This window comes from Heterodontus francisci, chromosome 41 (genome assembly GCF_036365525.1).
Source record: "Heterodontus francisci isolate sHetFra1 chromosome 41, sHetFra1.hap1, whole genome shotgun sequence".
NCBI lineage: Eukaryota > Metazoa > Chordata > Chondrichthyes > Heterodontiformes > Heterodontidae > Heterodontus > Heterodontus francisci.
The window spans coordinates 23,626,395-23,645,638 of record NC_090411.1 but is presented as its reverse complement, the minus strand read 5'-3'; the positions used below and the strand labels follow the sequence as shown (position 1 = coordinate 23,645,638).

Sequence of the window (19,244 nt, the reverse complement as noted above, 5' to 3'; positions counted from 1 at the left end):
TCCCCAAGAAAAGCTGTGGGCATTGGGGGGGGGGGGTTAACTGAACATTTCAAAACTGAGATTGATAGATTTTTGTGACACAAAGGGAATTAAACATTATGGAAACAAGGCGGGTAAATGGAGTTAAGATACAGATCGGCCATGATCTCATTGAATGGCAGAACAGGATTGAGTGGCTGAATGGCCTCCTCCTGTCCCTATATTCCTCAGTTGCCTCGTCAAATTGTCACATCCCAAATGCCATTCTTGTAGCCCAATACCGCCAGCACCTTCTCAAGGGATGGGCAATAAATGCTGGCCCAGCCAGCAGCGCGCACTTCCCATGAACGTATATAGAAAAAGACTGGGAATGCAACCAGAGATTTCTGGTCTCTATGGCTCAGTATCATGCCTAGTGTGACAATTATCATGTGAACTATTGAACTTTAGTTAAATTGCAGACAGTCCCCATTGCTTGTCCTCTTTTACATCGACAGTCTACAAATGTGAATAGGAGTAACTATCAGAAATGCATCTCCAACAGTCTCCCATTGGACAAAGCCAACAAATAATTGTACCACATGAAGACGCTACTGGATCCCTGGTCTGATGGAATGACCTGATCTCAGTGAGAGAACTGCACGTGGCGTTGGTATCCCTGGGCAAGGGAGGTGGGAAGAATCAGCCAAGAATTCCACCTCAAATTTCTCCCAGAAAATGGATGTGTTGTGGGTCATTGGGGTGAGGACAATTTCAGGCTGAGCTGTCATCGTCTCCCCACCCCATCGCCTCTCAGTATCATCCATAAAAAAAAAGGACTTGCATTTATATAGCGCCTTTCACAACATCAGGATGTCCATTGTGAGTACAATGAAGTACTTTTGGATTGTACTCACTGTTGCAATGTAGGAATTTGTGCACAGCAAGCTCCCACAAACAGAAATGTGATAATGGCCCGATTATCTGTTTTTGGTGATGTTAGTTGATAGATAAATATTGGTCAGGACACCAGGGATAACTCCCCTGCTGTTTTTCAAAATAGTGCCATGGGATCTTTTACATCCACCCAAGAGGACAGAGGGGCCCTCGGTTTAATGTCTCATCTGAAAGATGGCACCTCCCACTGCCAGTCTAGATTTTGTACTCAGGTCTCTGGAGTGAGACTAAGAACCCACAACCCCTATGACTCAGAGGTAAGAGTGCTACCTACTGAGCCACGGCTGGCATTATGGTCACTTTGGTGAGATTTCAGGGGAGAGTTAGCACTTGCGAAACCATAGCCCAGCTTAGATCATTGTCTGTAGGAGAGGGCAAGACAAAAGAACTTGCTAGCATTTGACTAAGAAATTCAACAGAGTGTTGTGAAACATTTACTGCATAGAAATTGGCTATATTGAATTTGTACCTTGACGAAGCTGAGCTCATATTGACATTTCCATCCTGATGTGGGTAGGTGACCTTTTATATTTTTTTGTGTACTTGCGCAATGCCCATGACCGCAGGTTCTATTCTTACAGCTTACCACAAGCCTGCAACAGAGTGCAAATTCAAATGGTCATCCTCCACAAACATACAAGACTAGACATCCAGAATTGGCTGGCCATTCAGCAAGCACAGCAACAGAGACAAAGCCAATTCTGACCAAAGTGGGCAGGAGATGGGACCCTGGCTAATTCTTCCCCTCCCAGGTTGCTGAGGACATTTATCTCATTGCTGTCTGTGGGACCTTGCTATGCGCAAAGTTGGCTGCCATATTTGCTTTCAAGACAACAGTGACTGCACCTCATTGGCTGTGAAGGACTTTGAGAAGGCCTGTGGATGTGAAAGGTGCTAAATACAGGCAATTTCTCCCTTCGGTTCGTACACTATTACTACTCCTAGTATTGCTGCTACTCTTACTGTCAGGAGGCTCTGATAATGTTCAGAAGCGGGACCTTGCCTGATTGTCCTTCTCACTGGCGCAGAGATGATGAGGCAAATTGCAGTTCCTCATTCAGTACCCTAGCTGCGATCAGCTAATTGAGGACAGAGCAAATCCTGAATCTGGGAAGCTTCCTCGTCCTGGTGGTTCAGTCTGACACCAGGCAGGCCACTGAAGCATCACTGAGCTCTGTTTTACTTCCAGCATCAGCATAGACCTCAGGGTAAATCGCACTGATTACAAATGTCATTGAGATCAGTGCCTTGTCTGGGAAAATTACTGGTGAAGAAAATATAGCATTGGAGCTCGGACATCCGGCAGAAATTACCTTTCTTAAACGGATTGTGTCTGCGATGCACGTTCTGGGACTATTGAAAATAGAAGCATTTAATTGTAGCCTGGATGCTTTAAATAAAACTGAACAACTCTTGCTTGTCACGTCGATAGACCATGTAAAAAGCAGCAAAATATTTTAGAGTCCAATTATGACCCTAGATTGCCTTGAAGTAATTTGCACTGCTGATGTACCAGAAAGTTATGGGAGTTGATCTTATTTTTGGCTGGCTGACCATTCCAGTGGCAAAGACCCCCTCAAGCCCCCACCCCTACAACCCCCGTCGCCCGCCATCCCCACCCCCAGCTATTTTGAGGCCTGACCTCCTTTGAATTTGGCAGGCAAGCTACAGGACACCAAACAGGGGTCCTGATGCAGCTTGCCACTCTTTGACCTCAGTCAGCTGGAGCGTGGGCGGAGGCTTGGAGGGAGAGTGGGGGGACAAGGATGGCAGAAGCCTACAGGCAGCTGCTCAGAGCAGGGCGGAGGGGGTGACACGAAACTGAGGCTGGACAAGGTTGGGTCTGTAGCAGCCCCTGTATTTTTGTGGAGCTAGGAGGAGCATTCTTCCACTCCACTGATGATTAGGACCTCGACTTATGTGGGGAGGAGGCCAACCATTTGTTTCAGACAAAGCCTTCAACTAGCAGTAGGCCCCTGTGAAAGGTGCAACAGGCCGACTGTTGGGGTTAGCAGGGTGGTGAGGCTGACGACCCCATTTCTAGACCCTGACCAACGCGTAATGGTCAAGTAGACATGGGACCAAAGTCTGGCCTATGCCTGTGGAAATAACTGTATGCCACCTTCAGAAGAGGAAAGGGGAGTATTTGGGCTGGGGATGTGGTGATGGCAGGCTTGGTAAGTGGGCAGAAGGAATAGCAATGGCATGCGCCCTCTATATACACTGCCACTTGGCTAACTGTGTCATGCCATCTTGGTGAAATGGTTAAATAAAATCAATGTGAGTTATCCTGTGGGTCTGTAAACTACATTCAAGTCAAAACCGATAAAGAGCAACCACTTCCAACCTGTTTAGTATGACCATATTTGGTGATATCAAGCTTTCGTATCAGTTTGTAGAAGAACCAACACCTCAACATGGAGGCATCAGATAACACTTAGTATTTATATCAGCTCACCCTATACTACAGATGTGGTCTTTCATCTCTTGTCCTCTCTACTCTAGGTCTATACATAGCACAGACGAGCATCAGAAGCAATCAGCGTCGAATCATTTATACCTGCTCACTTCAAAACACTGTTGCTAACCAGTTTTTAAGTTAGCTCCACGCACTACATGCAAGAGGTAGGTACAACAGATGCACAGGTTCAGTGATCGAGGATGTTCGCTGCATTAACCAAACAATGAAAAGCAAGAGACCGATGAGCCGTGTTCATATTTACTGCTTCAGAAAAGCTGTCAGGTTACAACACAGTGGTGCCGACATGAAAAGCAGCCTCTACGCTCATGTTCTGTTCCAAAGCCTGGCACCTAACTCAACAGATAAACATTACCCAATGGTGAAGGCAATAGCTAGTGTTCGAGTTGATGCCTTGTTCCAATTTATTAGGTTGGGTGGATCTTGCGGGGGTGGGAGGGGAGTCACAATTTTAAGTTGTTCAAAGCCACGTCTAGGTTAAATGTCAGGAGATGGTTCTTTCCACAGAAAATGGTGGATCACTAGAACAGGCCGCCTGTTTACGCAGTGGAGACCACTTCACTGAATTCCTTCAACCTGTTTCTGGCTTGGGCAGAGAACATCTGTTACAAGAGGTAGATACAGGATGGAATTATCAGGACCACGGTGGTCTCCTGCACTAGTTTCGGTCACCTTGGAGGGGCCAGAGAGGAATTCACACCCCTCCCCCACACCAACCCACCCCATTTCAATTGACCCCCAGCCTCAACAGCTTTTTTTTGGGGTGGGGGGGGGGGGAGAGAATTCCAGATTTCCACTCTCCTTTGTGTGAAGAAGTGCTTCCTGACACCATCCCTAGCTCTAATTTTAAGGTTATGCCCCCCTTATTCTGGACTCCCCCCACCAGAGGAAATAGTTTCTCTCTATCTATCCAATCAAATCCTTTAATCGTCTTAAACACTTCAATTAGATCAGCCTTTAATCTTCTGTATTCAAGGCAATAGCTTTATCCTTTTTTTTGGATTCATGATGCTGAACTGACGTAGTCTAATGTGCAACTTTGCAACTCCCAGAGCACTGACCTTTAAGCTCCCTAGCATCTCGTAAATATGTGGGTGGATTTTAACTTTGAACCGGCCACCCACGATTTTTAGAGCGGCTTAGTATAATCCCACTCTCCCGCTCACCCCCCGTACTCTTTTCAAGCAGCTAATCGCCTTGCAAAGCAATGTCTTGACTCAGCTTCAAGAACAGCAGGAAATCCCACATTCTCATTGCAAGTATTAAGTAGCCTCCAACCGATGTTTTTTTGGTACTCCTGCTTTGGTTTTACTTCTTTCACTGGGCCCTATTGGGTTCCCTTTTACGTTTTGCATCTTTTGGTCAAGTTTGACCATACTGACGTTTAATGTCATTTGTATTGTACATATCAATTAGAGATGACTAATAAAGTAAGCTGCTTGTGGTGATATCAGCATTTGAGGCCTGAAATCACTTTGGTGACTATTATTCCTTGACCAGGCAGCTCCGTTTCTCTCTCCACAGATGCTGCCTGACCTGCTGAGTATTTCCAGCATTTTCTGCTTTTATTTCAGAGTTTCAGCATCCGCAGTATTCTGCTTTTTTATCGTGGCGTTAACTCTTGTCAACCACAGCTACTAAGAGCCTTAACGTTATAAAAAAAAACAGGTTATTGTCACAAGACAGCAGTGGTACAATTTAAACTAATTATAGCAAAATGCTCAAGTTGCTTCCCTCTCAAGGAATTTGAGGAGAAAAATGGGAAGTTAACAGGCCATCCAATCGTATGTTTATTTATCAGCCTTTTGACTGAATATTTCAACACTGAAGGAGAGTCTCTCTGTGCTGTCTGCTTACAGCAATGTTATTCTGAGGTGTTGTGGCAGGATCCCATCTGTTTGCTGCAGCAATGCAAGGGTTTCATTTTGTGTACTCGGTGCATTGTTCCAAAAATATCTGTTGCGATCTTTTCCTTTTGTAGCCAGCACAAAGCAGTGAGGTTGCGAGATTGTAAAACAGTTTCTTCTGCAACGCCAGATAAAGGTGAAACTTGCCTTTCATTTACAAACCGAGCCATTGTAGAAGACTCCTGCCCAGTTTGAGCCAATAATCGTTGACCTCTGACCCCTTTAATTGATCCATCAGCTCTTATCAGCAAATGTTATGCCTATGAAAGCTCCCAATTTTATTCAGCCAATGTGAATTGAAGGGCACTGTGCTACGGTGATGGACGTCATTGAGTTAATAAAAGCAAAACACTGCAGATGCTGGAAATCTGAAATAAAAACAAAAAGTGCTGGAAATACTCAGAACTTTCTGATGAAAGGTCACTGACCTGAAACGTTAACTCTGTTTGTCTCTCCACAGATGCTGCCAGACCTGCTGAGTATTTCCAGCACTTTTTGTGATGTAATTGAGTTATTGATTTAAGCTCTGTTATGATTTAACAGAACAGAAGTGTAAAGAAATGAACAGGACTAATAATTTAACTTGTGCATCTCTGATTTTCATCACTCCACCGTTGGTGGCCATGTCTTCAGCTGCCTGGGCCCTAAGCTTTGGAATTCCCTCCTTAAACCTCTCCACCTCTATCTCATCCTTTAAGACAACCCTTGAAACCTAAGTCTTTGATAAGGTCACCTGTCCTAACATCTCCTCATGTGGCTCACTGTAAAATGTTGCCTGATAGCACTCCTGCCAAGCGCCTTGGGATGTTTTATTACATTAAAGGCGCTATATAAATGCAAGACCTTATTGTTGTTTATATCACGTACAGAGTTATTTGAGAGGAGAGAGATAATATGTACTTTGGCAAATAAGCAGGTACAACTAATCAGACCCTGGGCACTGAAAGGATCATATTGATACTGTGGGTTATTAGTCAGTTGCTGGTGAACACATTTCAGTCTATCAGAGATGATTGTACATTCTGCGGTTGCACACACTCCAAGCAACAAAAAAGATGAACTCAACTTGGTTCACACATTGCGGTCGGGAAAGCAAATTTACATGTTGCAAATCCGAAGTTAAAGCTCGATGCTGGTGGGTCGCCTGAACCAGCCAAAGCAAGTCTGGTAACACCTCGATATTTTTTTCTCGGCTTTCTGCTTCAATGTCCTGTCCATTTGTCCACCTTCCTGTGTGTAGGCGTATGAGTGGGGCTATCTAAATACACCATCAGATGGGTGGCTGCCCTATTTTTGGCCTTCCACTGCAGCGTTGAAACACTTCAGCCAATAGACTCACTCGTGCACAGGCACAGTAGGGTTGCCAACTCATCAGGACTGTCCTGGAGCTTCCAGGAATTAGGGTCCAGGGCACTGCTGCACGCAACAACCAAGCGAGAAAGTCATGGGGCTGAATTTTCAGGGCCCTTCCTAAGCCAGGAACAGAGGCGCAAGGGCCCCGAAATTACCAGCAGTGTGTCAATTTCGAGGTGCCAATCCCGGCACCCACAATACTCTCAAGGCGGAGCGAGGGCGGGGCAGAAACCCCCCTCTCCTTCCATTTGAGGTCGATTAAAGATGTTTAAAAGCTTGTTAAGAGCTTGTCAAGGGTTTTGGTTTAAAATTTTTAAAGGGCCTTCAGAAACTGACCAAATGAAGACTGGTGGGTAAAGGGGTGAGCCAGCTATGGCTGCCCAGGGCATCATCCCAACCCCACGAGAGGCAAAGGCGTCACTTGGTTCGGGAGTGCCCTTGGCACTGCATGGGTGAAAGGGAGAGTGGGCAGTCAGCACCTGGGCTTTGAACATTTCACTTCCATCTGGTGCAGTGGAAGGCTTTGCCACAAACCGCAAATTTCTCCCTCAGGATAACCAACATCCTCAGTGATGGCTGTTGTAAGGTGTCTAAATGAGTCCCACACTTCATCAGACCCGCTTCCGTTCCTGCTCCCGCTGGCTCTAAGTGGAATGGGAACCCGTCTCCACATCAATTAAAGGTCTTCTCCACGCGAAAATCGTAACTGTAATCAGATTCCCACCGGAGAAGGGCTTCTGAGCCAAAAACAAATCTGGCTCCTGTTTCCCACCTCCATGGCGAAAATTCAGCCCATAGAGTCATAAAGTCATTACAGTACAGAAGGAGTCCATTTGGCCCATCTAAAGAAATCGACATTAAAAAAATTCTGCATTTCTTTCCTTCATTTTCTTTGCGCTCCCCTTCATCAGCCATGACTCAGTGGGGTGCACCCTTGCCTCTGCTTCAGAAGATTGTATGTTCAAGTCCCACTCCAAAGGCTCGAGCACAAAATCGAGGCTGACAATCCCATTGCAGTACTGAGGGAGTGCTGCACTGTTGGAGGTGCTGTGTTTCCAATGAGATGTTAAACTGAGGCCCTATCTGCCCTCTCAGGTGGACATAAAAGATCCCATGGGACGATTTTCAAGAAAAGGAGTTATCCCTCGTGTTCTGACCAATACTTACCCAACCAACAGCACTAAAACTGATTTTCTGGTCATTATCGTATTTCTGTTTGTGGGAGCTTGCTGTGCGCAAATGGCTGCTGCATTTCAGAAATATCTCATTGGCTGTAAAGCACTTTCAGATGTCCTAAGGTCATGCAAGACACTATATAAAATGCAAATCTCTCTTTGATCTCCGCTGGGGCTTTATGGTTGTCTTCAGCTAGTGATCCCAGTCCTGATCGTTAACCAGTAACCCATAATGGAAAGTGCAGATGTTGGTAAGGACAAGATCAGGCTTTCTTATAGACCTCCATAGCAAAGTAGTCAACTGATACTTGAGGTCTATTTTAAGCTCACTAGTCTGTCGTGAAGCTGATGAAATTGGGTGCAAGTCTGGTTTGGCAGCCAACCTGATTTAACTCTCACTGACAGCAATATTGGTCGGGCTATTCCACCTAATCCCATGGGTTTCCCAGCTCGAAAAGTTAGGTTAACATTGACCCCTTTATTCAGACCTCAAAAAGGGCCACTTGGATGAGCTGCTGGAAGGCTACATAGATTGTGATCTTGAGCACCATCCGGAAGAGCACACAGGGAAGAAAGATTATGCAGAAAGAAAAGTATTTTAAAATGTAACGCTGAATGTATAATGCAAAATGACTTAATATGTGTTAAAAAGTATATGTGTGAAAGTAAAATTTCTTCACACCCACAGAGTACAGGCGGTAAACAGAAAGCCAGTACAGGCAGTGAAATCATCCATATTGTCCCTGACCGGTCCATCTCTTCCCGTGTTCTTTGGCCCTGCTGTCTTGATATCCTTCCCTAAACACCCGACACTATCCTCATTGTTAGTATGAGTGAACAGAGTTTAAGGGGAACTCCACACGCCCTGTTGACAAGCATAGTGTTGTAGCTCTGACTTTGACCCGAACTTTATGACAATTCTCATCTCTGCTTTCAAAACGTTCTATGGCCTCACCCTTTCCTATCGCTGTAACCTTCTCTAGCGATACAACCCTCCAAAACATCTGCACTCCTCTAATTCTGGCCTCTTGAGCATCCCTGATTTTAATTGCTTCATCATTGGCCATGCCTTCACCTGCCAAGGCATAAATCTCTCCGCCTCTCTTTCCTTCTTTAACACGATCCCTAAAACTTACTTCTTTGACCAATACTTGTCCTAATATCTTTATACATGGCTTAGTGTCAGATTTCACTTTATAACACTCCTGTGAAGCACCTTGGGATGTTTTATTACTTTAAAGGTGCTATATAAATACAAGTTGTTATTGTTTAGCTCCCCACTCGGAGCGTTGGAGCGTGAATGACTCCTGATAGGAACATCTTATGTTCTAGGCCTCTGTGACTGCTTCCTGCACAACTTGCAAGTTTATAGTTGGGGCAGTTGAGTAGTTTCTTCAAATTATAGATCGATGTTGGCTTATTTGGAAGCTGCTGGTGAGGGTTTACTCACTGTTGGATAAATACTTGAAAAGGAAACATTTTCAGGGCTATAGAAAAAGAGCAAGGGGGAGTGGGATGAATCGGATAGCTCTTTCAAGGAGCCAGCACAGGCACAATAGGCCAAATGGGCTCCTTCTTTGCTGTATCGTTCGATGATTCTTCCTAGGCTGGTGTTGCATGTTTACTATGCTGATCTACTCCCTGCCTTCAAAAACCTTTGAGAAACCCATTTCTCCTATTAATATCTTTGGTCTCCCCTAAATTCCTCCTCCTGTCCGTAGCTCTTGGTTACCCACAAGGTGTTTATCATGAGGAGCATAGTTACTGATGTAGGGCCCTTTCAGCAGCAGGCAGAGGGAACCTTTATCGCATTAGTCTGGCCTGGACTTAGACCCATGTGTCAGATACGAGAGGTTAGTTTGCTTAATCTCCTGTGTCATACTGTACCCTGCATGAAGCCTTGCTTTCTCAACCTGATACAGGAACCACAGCCCCTACGGTATCAGGCATATACCTCTCCCTGTCATCAGGGAATGACACCAACAACTTGTCTTTATATAGCACCTTTTAATATAGTAAAAGATCCCAAGACAATTCACAGGAGCGGTTATCAAACAAAATTTAACATTGAGCCAGATAAGGAGATTTTAGAACAGGTGGCTAAAAGCTTGGTCAAAAAGGTAAGTTTTAAGGAGTGCAGTAAAGGCAATAAAAGGGATGGTGAAATGATTGATTTGGAAATCTTGCTATGCAGAGAAAAGAAAGAAGGATGAAGGTGGAAAGTGTAGGGTTATCTCATTAGAGTATAAGTTGATAGGCAGTTCTGTACAACATAAGAAAAAGACAAAGCAGATGGAATATCATGTGGAAAAATGAGAAGTTATGCACTTTGGTAGGAAAAACAGAAATGCAGAGTATTTCTTAAATGGTGAGAGATTGGGAAGTGTTGCTGTCCCAAGGGACGTTGGTGCCCTCGTTCATAAATCACTAAAAGCTAACATGCAGGTGCAGCAAGCAATTAGGAAAGCTAATGGTATGTTGGCTTTAATTGCAAGAAGATTTGAATACAGGAGTAAAGATGTCTTGTTGCAATTGTATGGAGCTTTGGTGAGACTGCACCTGGAGTATTGTATACAATTTTGGTCTCTTTACCTAAGGAAGGATATACTTTCCATAGAGGGAGTGCAACGAAGATTCACCAGACTGATCCTTGGGATAGCAGGGTTGTCCCATGAGGAGAGATTGAGGAGACTGGACCTATATTCTCTAGAATTTAGAAGAATGAGAGGTGATCTTATTGAAGCATACAAAATTCTTACAGGGTTCAACAGGGTGGATGCAGGAAGGATGTTTCCCCTGGGTGGGGGTCCAGAATCAGGGGACATAGTCTCAGAATAAGAGGTAGGCCATTTAGGATTGAGATGCGGAGGAATTTCTTCACTAAGAGAATGGTGAATCTTTGGAATTCTCTATCCCAGAGGGCTGTGGAGGCTATTGAGTATGCTCAAGACAGATAGATTTCTAGATATTAAAGGCATCAAGGGATCTGGGGATAGTGCGAGAAAATGGTGTTGAGGTAGAAGATCAGCCGTGATCTACTTGAATGGCAGAGCAGGCTTGAGGGGCTGAATGGCCTACTCCTGCTCCTATTTCCTATGTTGCTATGAAGCGATGTTGAGTGTGAATAGAGGGGGAGTCGGTGCTAATCAGTGGAAGCTGGTAGAGAAACCAGAGGAGAATGGAGAGCCAGATAAGAACAGGAAGTTAGAATGAGTTGCTGTTGTTAACAACAACAACTTGTGTTTATATAACACCTTTAACATAATAAAATGTCCCAAGGTGCTTCACAGCATAAATCAGACAAAATTTGACACCAAGAGATATTAGGACAGACGACCAAACTCTTGGTCAAAGGGGTAAATTTTAAAGAGCATCTTAACGGGAGAGAGAGGCAGAAGTATTTGGGGAGAGAATTCCAGAACTTAGGTCAGCTGAAGACACAGCTGCCATTGGTGGAGTGATTGAAATTGGGAATGCTCAAGAGGTTAGAATTGGAGGAGCACAGAGACCTGGGAGGGTTGTGGGGCTGGATGAAGTTACAGAGATAGTGAGGAACAAGGCCATGGAGGGATTTGAAAACAAGAACGAGAATTTAAAAATCAATGCATGGGGCTACCCAAAGCCAATCAATCTATTCAAACACTTTATATATATAAATATATATCTATATATATACACATATATAAATATAACAACATTAAACAGGAGTTTATCTCATGTTTTGTGATAAAATATCTCTACGGCCCAAGAGCTGCGGAAGGGTTAAAAATATTTCTTTGCTCACATGCACGCAGAGTGCGCAGTGAAAATTATTTAATGGGGTGAATTGAATATTTTGTGGTTTTGTGGTAACTTGCTGGTAAGAAAACAGGAAATAATAAGTGTTGATTGGAAGCAGCATGTCTGTAAATTAACTGCCCTGTTTACCTCAGTAGCAGCTCATTTGTACCTCTCTGCCTTTTAAAAAAAATTCTTTTACAAGAAAAAATCGGCAGAGAAGCTGAACAATTAGAGTATTTGATCACACATGACCGCAAATAGCAGAGCTGGGATTTTTTTTTTCTCTCCCCCATTCCAGCACCCTACCCTACCTCTCGTTTAATGTTTGACTGGGGCATGTAAAATGTGGGTCTTCCTCACAGAAAATCGCTCAGTTACATTCTGCAGGTGGATGACCAGGAGCCTTTCAGAAAGCAGGGCTACAAATTCAAATCCCGGTGTTGCCTGACATACGCAATTCTTGGCATGGGAGCAACAAATATGGTGCTTATTTTATAGCGCAGAAACAGAAGAATAGAGAAACACCAACCATACAATAACTGGAGAAGACACCTGGGGATCAGACCTTAATAAATTGACATAGTAACAGTGTCAAATGAGAGAAGACCTTCAGTCCATCTATTCTAGCCCATTTATCCACAGTATTCCCTTGCTGCACTTCTAATAATCTTGATTCCCTAGTGGTTGACAAGAACATGCTTCTTAGGGACATAGGAGTAGACCATTCAGCCCCTCAAGCCATTTGCACTAACCCATTAATGTTTCTTGTTCCACCACGCATGCTGTTTCACATACATACCACCCTTTTAGTAAAAAAGCTCCTTCAGCATTTCCTGTTTTCTTTCGCTGCCTTTATTTTGTACATATCACCAGCCCCTCAACCCCATACTTAAATTCTGTACCCGGTAGAAAAGATTACTTGAATCCAATTTGTTCAAAGTTTTCATAACTTTAAATGTTTCATTTATGTAAATTTGAGGTCATCCTAAACTTTGATGCCCATGTCTTACCTCGCACCAAGTCCCGTTCCACTATTGCCCCTGTGCTCGCTGACCTACATTGGCTCCCGGTCAAGCAATGTCTTGATGTTAAAATTCTAGTCCCTCCATGCCTCTCCCCTCCCTATCTCTGTAATCCCTGGCCCCAGCCCCAAAACCATCTGAAAAACCTGCACTTCTCAAATTCAGGCCTCTTGAGCATCCCAATTTTAATCACGCCACCATTGGTGGCCACGCCTTCAGATCCCTAGGCCCCAAGCTCTAAATTACCCTCCCTACACTTCCCTGCCTCTCCCTTTCCTCCTTTAAGACACTTCATAAAACCTACCTCTTTGACTATGCTTTTGGTCATCTGACCTAAAATCTCCTTTTGTGGCTCGACGTCATACTTTGTTTTATATTGCTCCTGTAAAGCATCTTGGGACATTTTATTACTGTAAAGGTGCTATATAAATATAAGTTGTTATTGTATATCCTCAGTCAGTCTTCTGTTTTAAGAGAGAAAAGACCTAGGGGAGTCAATCTTTGATCATACGTCATTCCCTTAGAAGGTTTCCTCTGCCTGCTGTCTAAAGGGCCCTACAACAACGTCAGTAACTATACTCAATGTGTAACCCTTTTCTGTAACCCCATCAATAAATGAAGATCCTTTTCGAAATCGAGAGAACAAAACTGCACACGGTATTCCAAGGATGACATCACCAGGGTCAGGAACAGTTTTGAAACGGTCCCCCTGGATTACACCCCTTTCTATACACCCAAATACTCTGCTTCCTTTTTTAATAGCCTGCGAACATTACCCTCATGGTTTTAATGATCTGTCCACTGAAACCACAAGATCTCTCGCCTGCTCGCTAAAACAAGATAGCAGAAACATTTGACATCAATTTAAATGAGTGGTAAATAAGTTTAAAATAGATTTTAGGAAGAACTTCTTTATTCAAAGGCCATGAAAATTTGAAATAATTTGACAGGTAAGGTAGTACAATTTGCTGCATTGTATTCCCCGGAATTTAGAAGGGTAAAGGATGATTTGATCCAATTTTTCAAGATATTAAGGGGAACAGAGAGGGAGAAACTATTTCTGCTGGTTGGGGAGTCTAGGACGAGGGGGCATAGCCCAAACGTTGGAGGCAGGAGCAAAATTAGGAAACACTCCTACATGGGAAAGGTGATAGAAGTTTGGAACCCTCTTCCACAAATGGCAACTGATGCTGGATCAATTGTTAATTTTCAGTCTGCGACTGATAAATTTTTGTTCACCAGAGGTGTAAAGGGATATGGAGCAAAGGTGGATATATGGAGTTAGGTCGCAGATCAGCATGATCTCATTGAATGTTGGAACAGGCTGAAGGGGCATAATGGTCCCCTCCTATTCCTACGTTCCTATTTTAATGTAGAATATCCCAAGACACTTAGTAGAAACAGCGGCCTAGAAATTAGACCATGGGATACTCAAGTCCAAATGCTTGATGTATCCTTCCTCTGTTGTGTTATTGGAGATGTTAACTGAATGCGGTTAAATCTGGACTAAGATAGTTAGGGCACCAGCAGAATGAACTTTAGGCTGAATGGCCTTTTCTCATCCTTGACTGCTCTTCTCTGCCAACTTTTCGCCAAGCTATTAGGTCAGGTCAAAGTGGCCCAATTTGCACAAGCAAATGCAGGTAGGACCAAAGCCATTTCTATAGTAGTGGGGATAGGGGATGAAACATAGATATCAGTCCTAATCAGTTTTGGGCATCTCTGCACCCTGCCCCATCACCCAACACAACATATTGACGTGACCAACATTGAGAGACCCCAAAAAGGGAGCAAACAGCATAAGAATATATTCCACTCAAACATTTCCACTCCTTTTCCTTTTGTGAAAAAGTTAAGTTTCAAAGGCCTTCAAATTTTAAGAGCTTTTACAGTATAGAAAATGGAGGAGAGTAGCTAAATTAAACATTGGTTCCTCAGAGGAGAAATTATCATGGAGAATGAGGAAATTGCAGAGATGTTGAACAAATATTTTGCACCTGTCTTCACAGTAGAAGACACAAATTACATTCCAGAAATAGAGGCTAACCAAAGGGCTAATAAGAGTGAGGAACTTAAGGTAATTAATGTCAGTAGAAAATAAAACAGAGAAACATAAGAGACTAAAAGCCAACAAATGCCCAGCACCTGATGGCCTATATTGTGGTGTTCTAAAAGAGGTAGCTGCAGAGATAGTGGATGCACTGGTTATGAATTTCCAAAATTCCCTAGATTCGAGAACAGCACCAGCTGATTGGAAGTTAGCAAATGTAACACTGCTATTCAAGAAAGGAGGGAGAGAGAAAAAAAGGGAACTACAAGCCAATTAGCCTGACATCAGTCATGGGAAAATGCTGGAATCTATTATTAAGCAAGTCTTAACAGTGCACTTAGAAAATCATAACATGATCAGACAAAGTTAACATGGTTTTACGAAAGGGAAATCATGTTTGACAAATAGTTTTTTGAGGATGTAACTAGTAGGTAGATAAACCAGTAGATGTGGTATACTTGGATTTACAAAAAGCGTTCGATAAGGTGCCGCACAAAAGGTTAATATGTAAGATAAGGGCTCATGGAGTTGGGGGTAATACAATAGCATGGACAGAGGATTGTTTAACAGACAGGAAGCAAAGAGTAGGGATAAATGCGGCTTTTACAAGTTGGTAGGCTGTAACTAGTGGACTGCCGCAAGGATCGGTGCTGTGGCCTCAGCTATTTACAATCTATATTAATACGTTAGACGGAGAGGCAGAGAGTAATATATCTACGTTTGCTGATGATACTAAGCTAGGAGGGAATGTAAGCTGTGAGGAGGTCACGGAGAGGCCACAAAGTGATGTAGGCAGGTAACTGTCCAGCTACTCGTTCCCATAATCGATTTCTCAAATGAAATATTAAACCGAGGGCCCATCTGCCCTCTCAGGTGGACATAAAAGATCCCATGGCAGTATTCAAAAAAAAAAAGCATTGGAGTTGTCCTTGGTGTCCTGGTTAATATTTATCCCTCAATCAACATCACTAAAAGCAGATTATCTGCTCATTATTACATTGCTGCTTGTGGGAGCTTCAGGTGTACAAATTGGCTGCTGGGTTTCCTACATTATAACAGTGACTATACGTCAAAAGTACTTAATTGGCTGTCAAGCACTTTGGAACATCCCAAGGTTGTGGAAGGTGCTAAAGAAATGTATGTTTTTCTTTGTTTTAACAACATATTTTACCCACTAAGAATAGCACCAATTGTTTATCTTCTCACTTTGATCTCAGATACTTTCTATCTAAGTCACTGTTCTAACTTTGCAATCGTGAACACTTTTACAGCAGTCAGCTGCAGCTAAATTCAAACGTGCGGCTTCCCCTTATCTGCTAACTCCCAGGTATAAACAATCTAAATGTGCAGAGAGCGTGAGGCATTGCAGACCCATGAACATGTGGGTTAACCGATCAGTGCTCTGATTAAGACCTCCCATTGCAGCAAGTTAAACACGAGGAGTCACACAGAATTGCACGTTACATAGCGTCTATAGCACAGAGACAGGCCATTCAGCCCAACTGCCCCATGCTGCCATTAGTGCTCTACGCAAGTCTGCTCCTGTCTTTTTTCATCTCACCCAATCAACATATCCTTCTATTCCGTTCTCCCTTGTGTGTTTATCTTGCTTTCCATTAAATGCATCTATGCTATTCACCTCAACTGCTTGTGGCAGCGAGTTCCACATCTGAACCACTCTTTGGGTGGAGATGTTTCTCCTGAATTCCCTACTGGGCTTATTGATGACTATGGACCTGAGTTTTGGTTTCCCCAACAAGTTGAAACATCTTCTCTACATCTAACTCATCAACCCCTTCATAATCTGAAAGACCTTGATCAGGTCACCCTCCAACCTTCTCTTTTCTAAAGAAAAGAGTCCCAGTTTTTCTCAGACTTTCCTGATAAGTATATCCAAACAGTTCCGGTATCATCCTTGTAAATCTTTTTTACACTGCATCCAGTGCCTCCTTATCTTTTTTATAATACGGAGACCAGAACGGTGCACGACACTGCAAGTGTGGTATGACCAAGGTTTTCTTTACATTTAGCATACCAGCTCTGCTTTTCAGTCCGATCTCTCTGCGGATGAACCTTAATGCTTGTTTGCTTTTTTCTGGTCTTATTAACCTGTCTTGCTCAGTGGTTTATGTATCTACTCCCCGAGATCCCTTTACTCCTCCACCACATTTAGACTCTTGTCATCCAAGATAGTCCTCCACCTGTGCCCAGTGCTGACAATAAAGCCCCACAGGTCATCATCCAATAACAAGATATAAGAAACAGTCTGACATTCAGAGAACAGTTATGAGAAAATAGTGATAGTGCCTTAAGTAGTAACGTCACTGGTGGAGGCAGCCCTCACTGTCATATAAACACACCACATAGTGCCTCCAATAACCTTCAGACAATAGAACAGATGAGCTACCATGGAAGGGCACCTCTCAGAAGATGTGCAGCCTGAAACTTACAGATATGAACGTGACTTTGTGTGTCTATATCACATATCCTAGCTCGCACCATAGTCCTGTTCACCCATTACCCTTGGTCTCATTGGCTGCCAGACCAGCAACTCCTCGAATTTAAAACTCTCATCCTTGTATTCAAAACCCTCCATGCCCTTGCCGCTCCCGATTTCTGCAACGGCCTCCAACCCCACAGCCCTCCCAGATCGCTTCATGCTTCCAATTCTAGTCTCTTGCACATCCCCAATTTCCTTCTCCTCACCATTGGCAGCCGTGCCGTCAGCTGCCTGGGCCTTAAGCTCTGGAAGTCCCTCCCTAAACCTCTTTGCCTCACTACCTCTCTCCTCCTTTTAAGACGCTCCTTGAATTTTTCTACGGTTCTGTGGTTCCATGGAAACCTACCGCTGTGGCCAACCTGTCCTAATGTCTTCTTATGTGGCTCGCTGTGAAATTTTGTTTGACAACTTTCCTGTGAAACATCTTGGGATGCGTCTACCCCAATAAAGGCGCTATATAAATGCAAGTTGTTGTTGAATTGAAAATAATGAGCACACAATATAACACAGCAAGGGGATACCATACCAAACAATACCAACTATGCCAAAGGGCACTATATACATCTGCAAGTTATTGTTGTTGAACCACTGTACATATGTGTGCATGATCACGTGTACACAGTTGGTTTCAACTCACAATAAAAGTTTTCGAGTAAACGGACATGCTGAATTCTGTTTGTACGCAGTGTTAGTACTGTCAAAGATGCAGTCACTTTAAGTGCTACTAATTTTTCACCCTGCGCTCCACAACAGTCATGCATACAATGTGTACATACCAAACCGTATCAGAACCGACATATGTCAACATCAGCAGTTACTGAGCGTCACCTGCGGTATAATTAACCTGTCAATCACATTGGATGACTTGCAGTACGGTCACATAACAGAAAATGACAGAATTAATGGGCTGAATTTTCCCAGTGCTTTGGAGGTAGGCTGGGAAGTGGGAGGGCTGACAATATGGCGAGGGAAGGTGTTGGGAGAAGATCCCGATGTCTTCCAGCCGGCATGGCATATTGTCTGCGGCGGGCACCTCAGCAGCACAGTTGCCCACTGGGTGGCCAACTGAGCCGCTTAAGGGCCCAATTAAGGGCCACTTCCCGCATCCCTGAGCATTTTGCCTGTGTCAGGAGAGCCAGCAGCACGTGGAGAGACTGCCAGGTAAACAATGACGGACTCCCAGTGGGTTCATCGGGGCGGGCTCCTCCTTGATGGGTGCTGCATCCGCCAGCAGCAATGACCGCCCCATCACCTAACTGAGCACCGGTGCACCACGACCGCTTTCCCCCCCACCTCAATCGCCGGGACTCGCTCGCCAGTCTGTGAGGGAACCTTGACACTGAGGCAGCCTCACCCTCATGCTGCAGCCCCAGCAGTGGCCACCACTAGCGGTGGTGCAACCAAGGCTGCTGAGCTGCGAACCCTCTAATTGGGCCAACACCTCTGGGCGTCAGGCCGCCATGCTCAATTGCCCAGTGGCCCTGACTGCAGCCTGTCAACTGGCCGCCGAAGACAAAATGCCGCCCCAGTGTCCCGCCGACCGCCGGAGGGGGGGTCGGCTCCTGTTTTCAGCCCCAGCGGAGGGGCTTGACCCCAAATGGCAAAAGCCAGCACAATCTTTCCAATGCTGAGTACGCTTTGTAGCGCTTAGAATGCAAACACATGGTGGACTCTTCAGTGCCTTAGCAGAGAGAAGGCTAAAGCGGAAGGGATAAAAATACACAAAAAGGAATATGACATTCAAAAGATACCTAAAATATATTCCAGTGCCTCCATCAAACTTTAATGCATAACACTTCTGCTAAATTCCACAAATGGAGTTGGCCAATATTTCTTGCATTTGTTGTCGTGTTGTGCTTAACGCTGGTAAGGCTTAATTTATTGACCATCCCTAATCTCCCAGAAGGTGGAGGTAGGCCTAATACTTGAACTGCTACAAAGAAAGAAAGACTTGCATTTTTATAGCACCTTTCACAGCCTCAGGACATTCTAAAGCACTTTACAGCCAATGAAGTGCTTTTAATGTGTAGTCATTGTTGGAATGTAAGAAACATGGCAGCTAA

General features: G+C 44.1%; 1 protein-coding gene across 4 annotated transcripts in view; it reads left to right on the top strand.

Moving 5' to 3' along the window:
- LOC137353358 (interleukin-2 receptor subunit beta-like) overlaps positions 1–19,244 on the top strand; it is an 81,300-nt gene that overhangs the window by 19,276 nt on the left and 42,780 nt on the right. For 2 of the 4 annotated variants that reach the window (XM_068019529.1, XM_068019528.1), the window contains one exon: positions 3,421–3,540. The exons of the other annotated variants lie outside the window; for them this stretch is intronic. In XM_068019529.1, coding sequence (XP_067875630.1) covers positions 3,532–3,540 — 9 coding nt within the window. In that variant the 5' untranslated portion in view covers positions 3,421–3,531. The remainder of the gene's footprint in view (positions 1–3,420; positions 3,541–19,244) is intronic. 4 annotated transcript variants of the gene reach the window in all.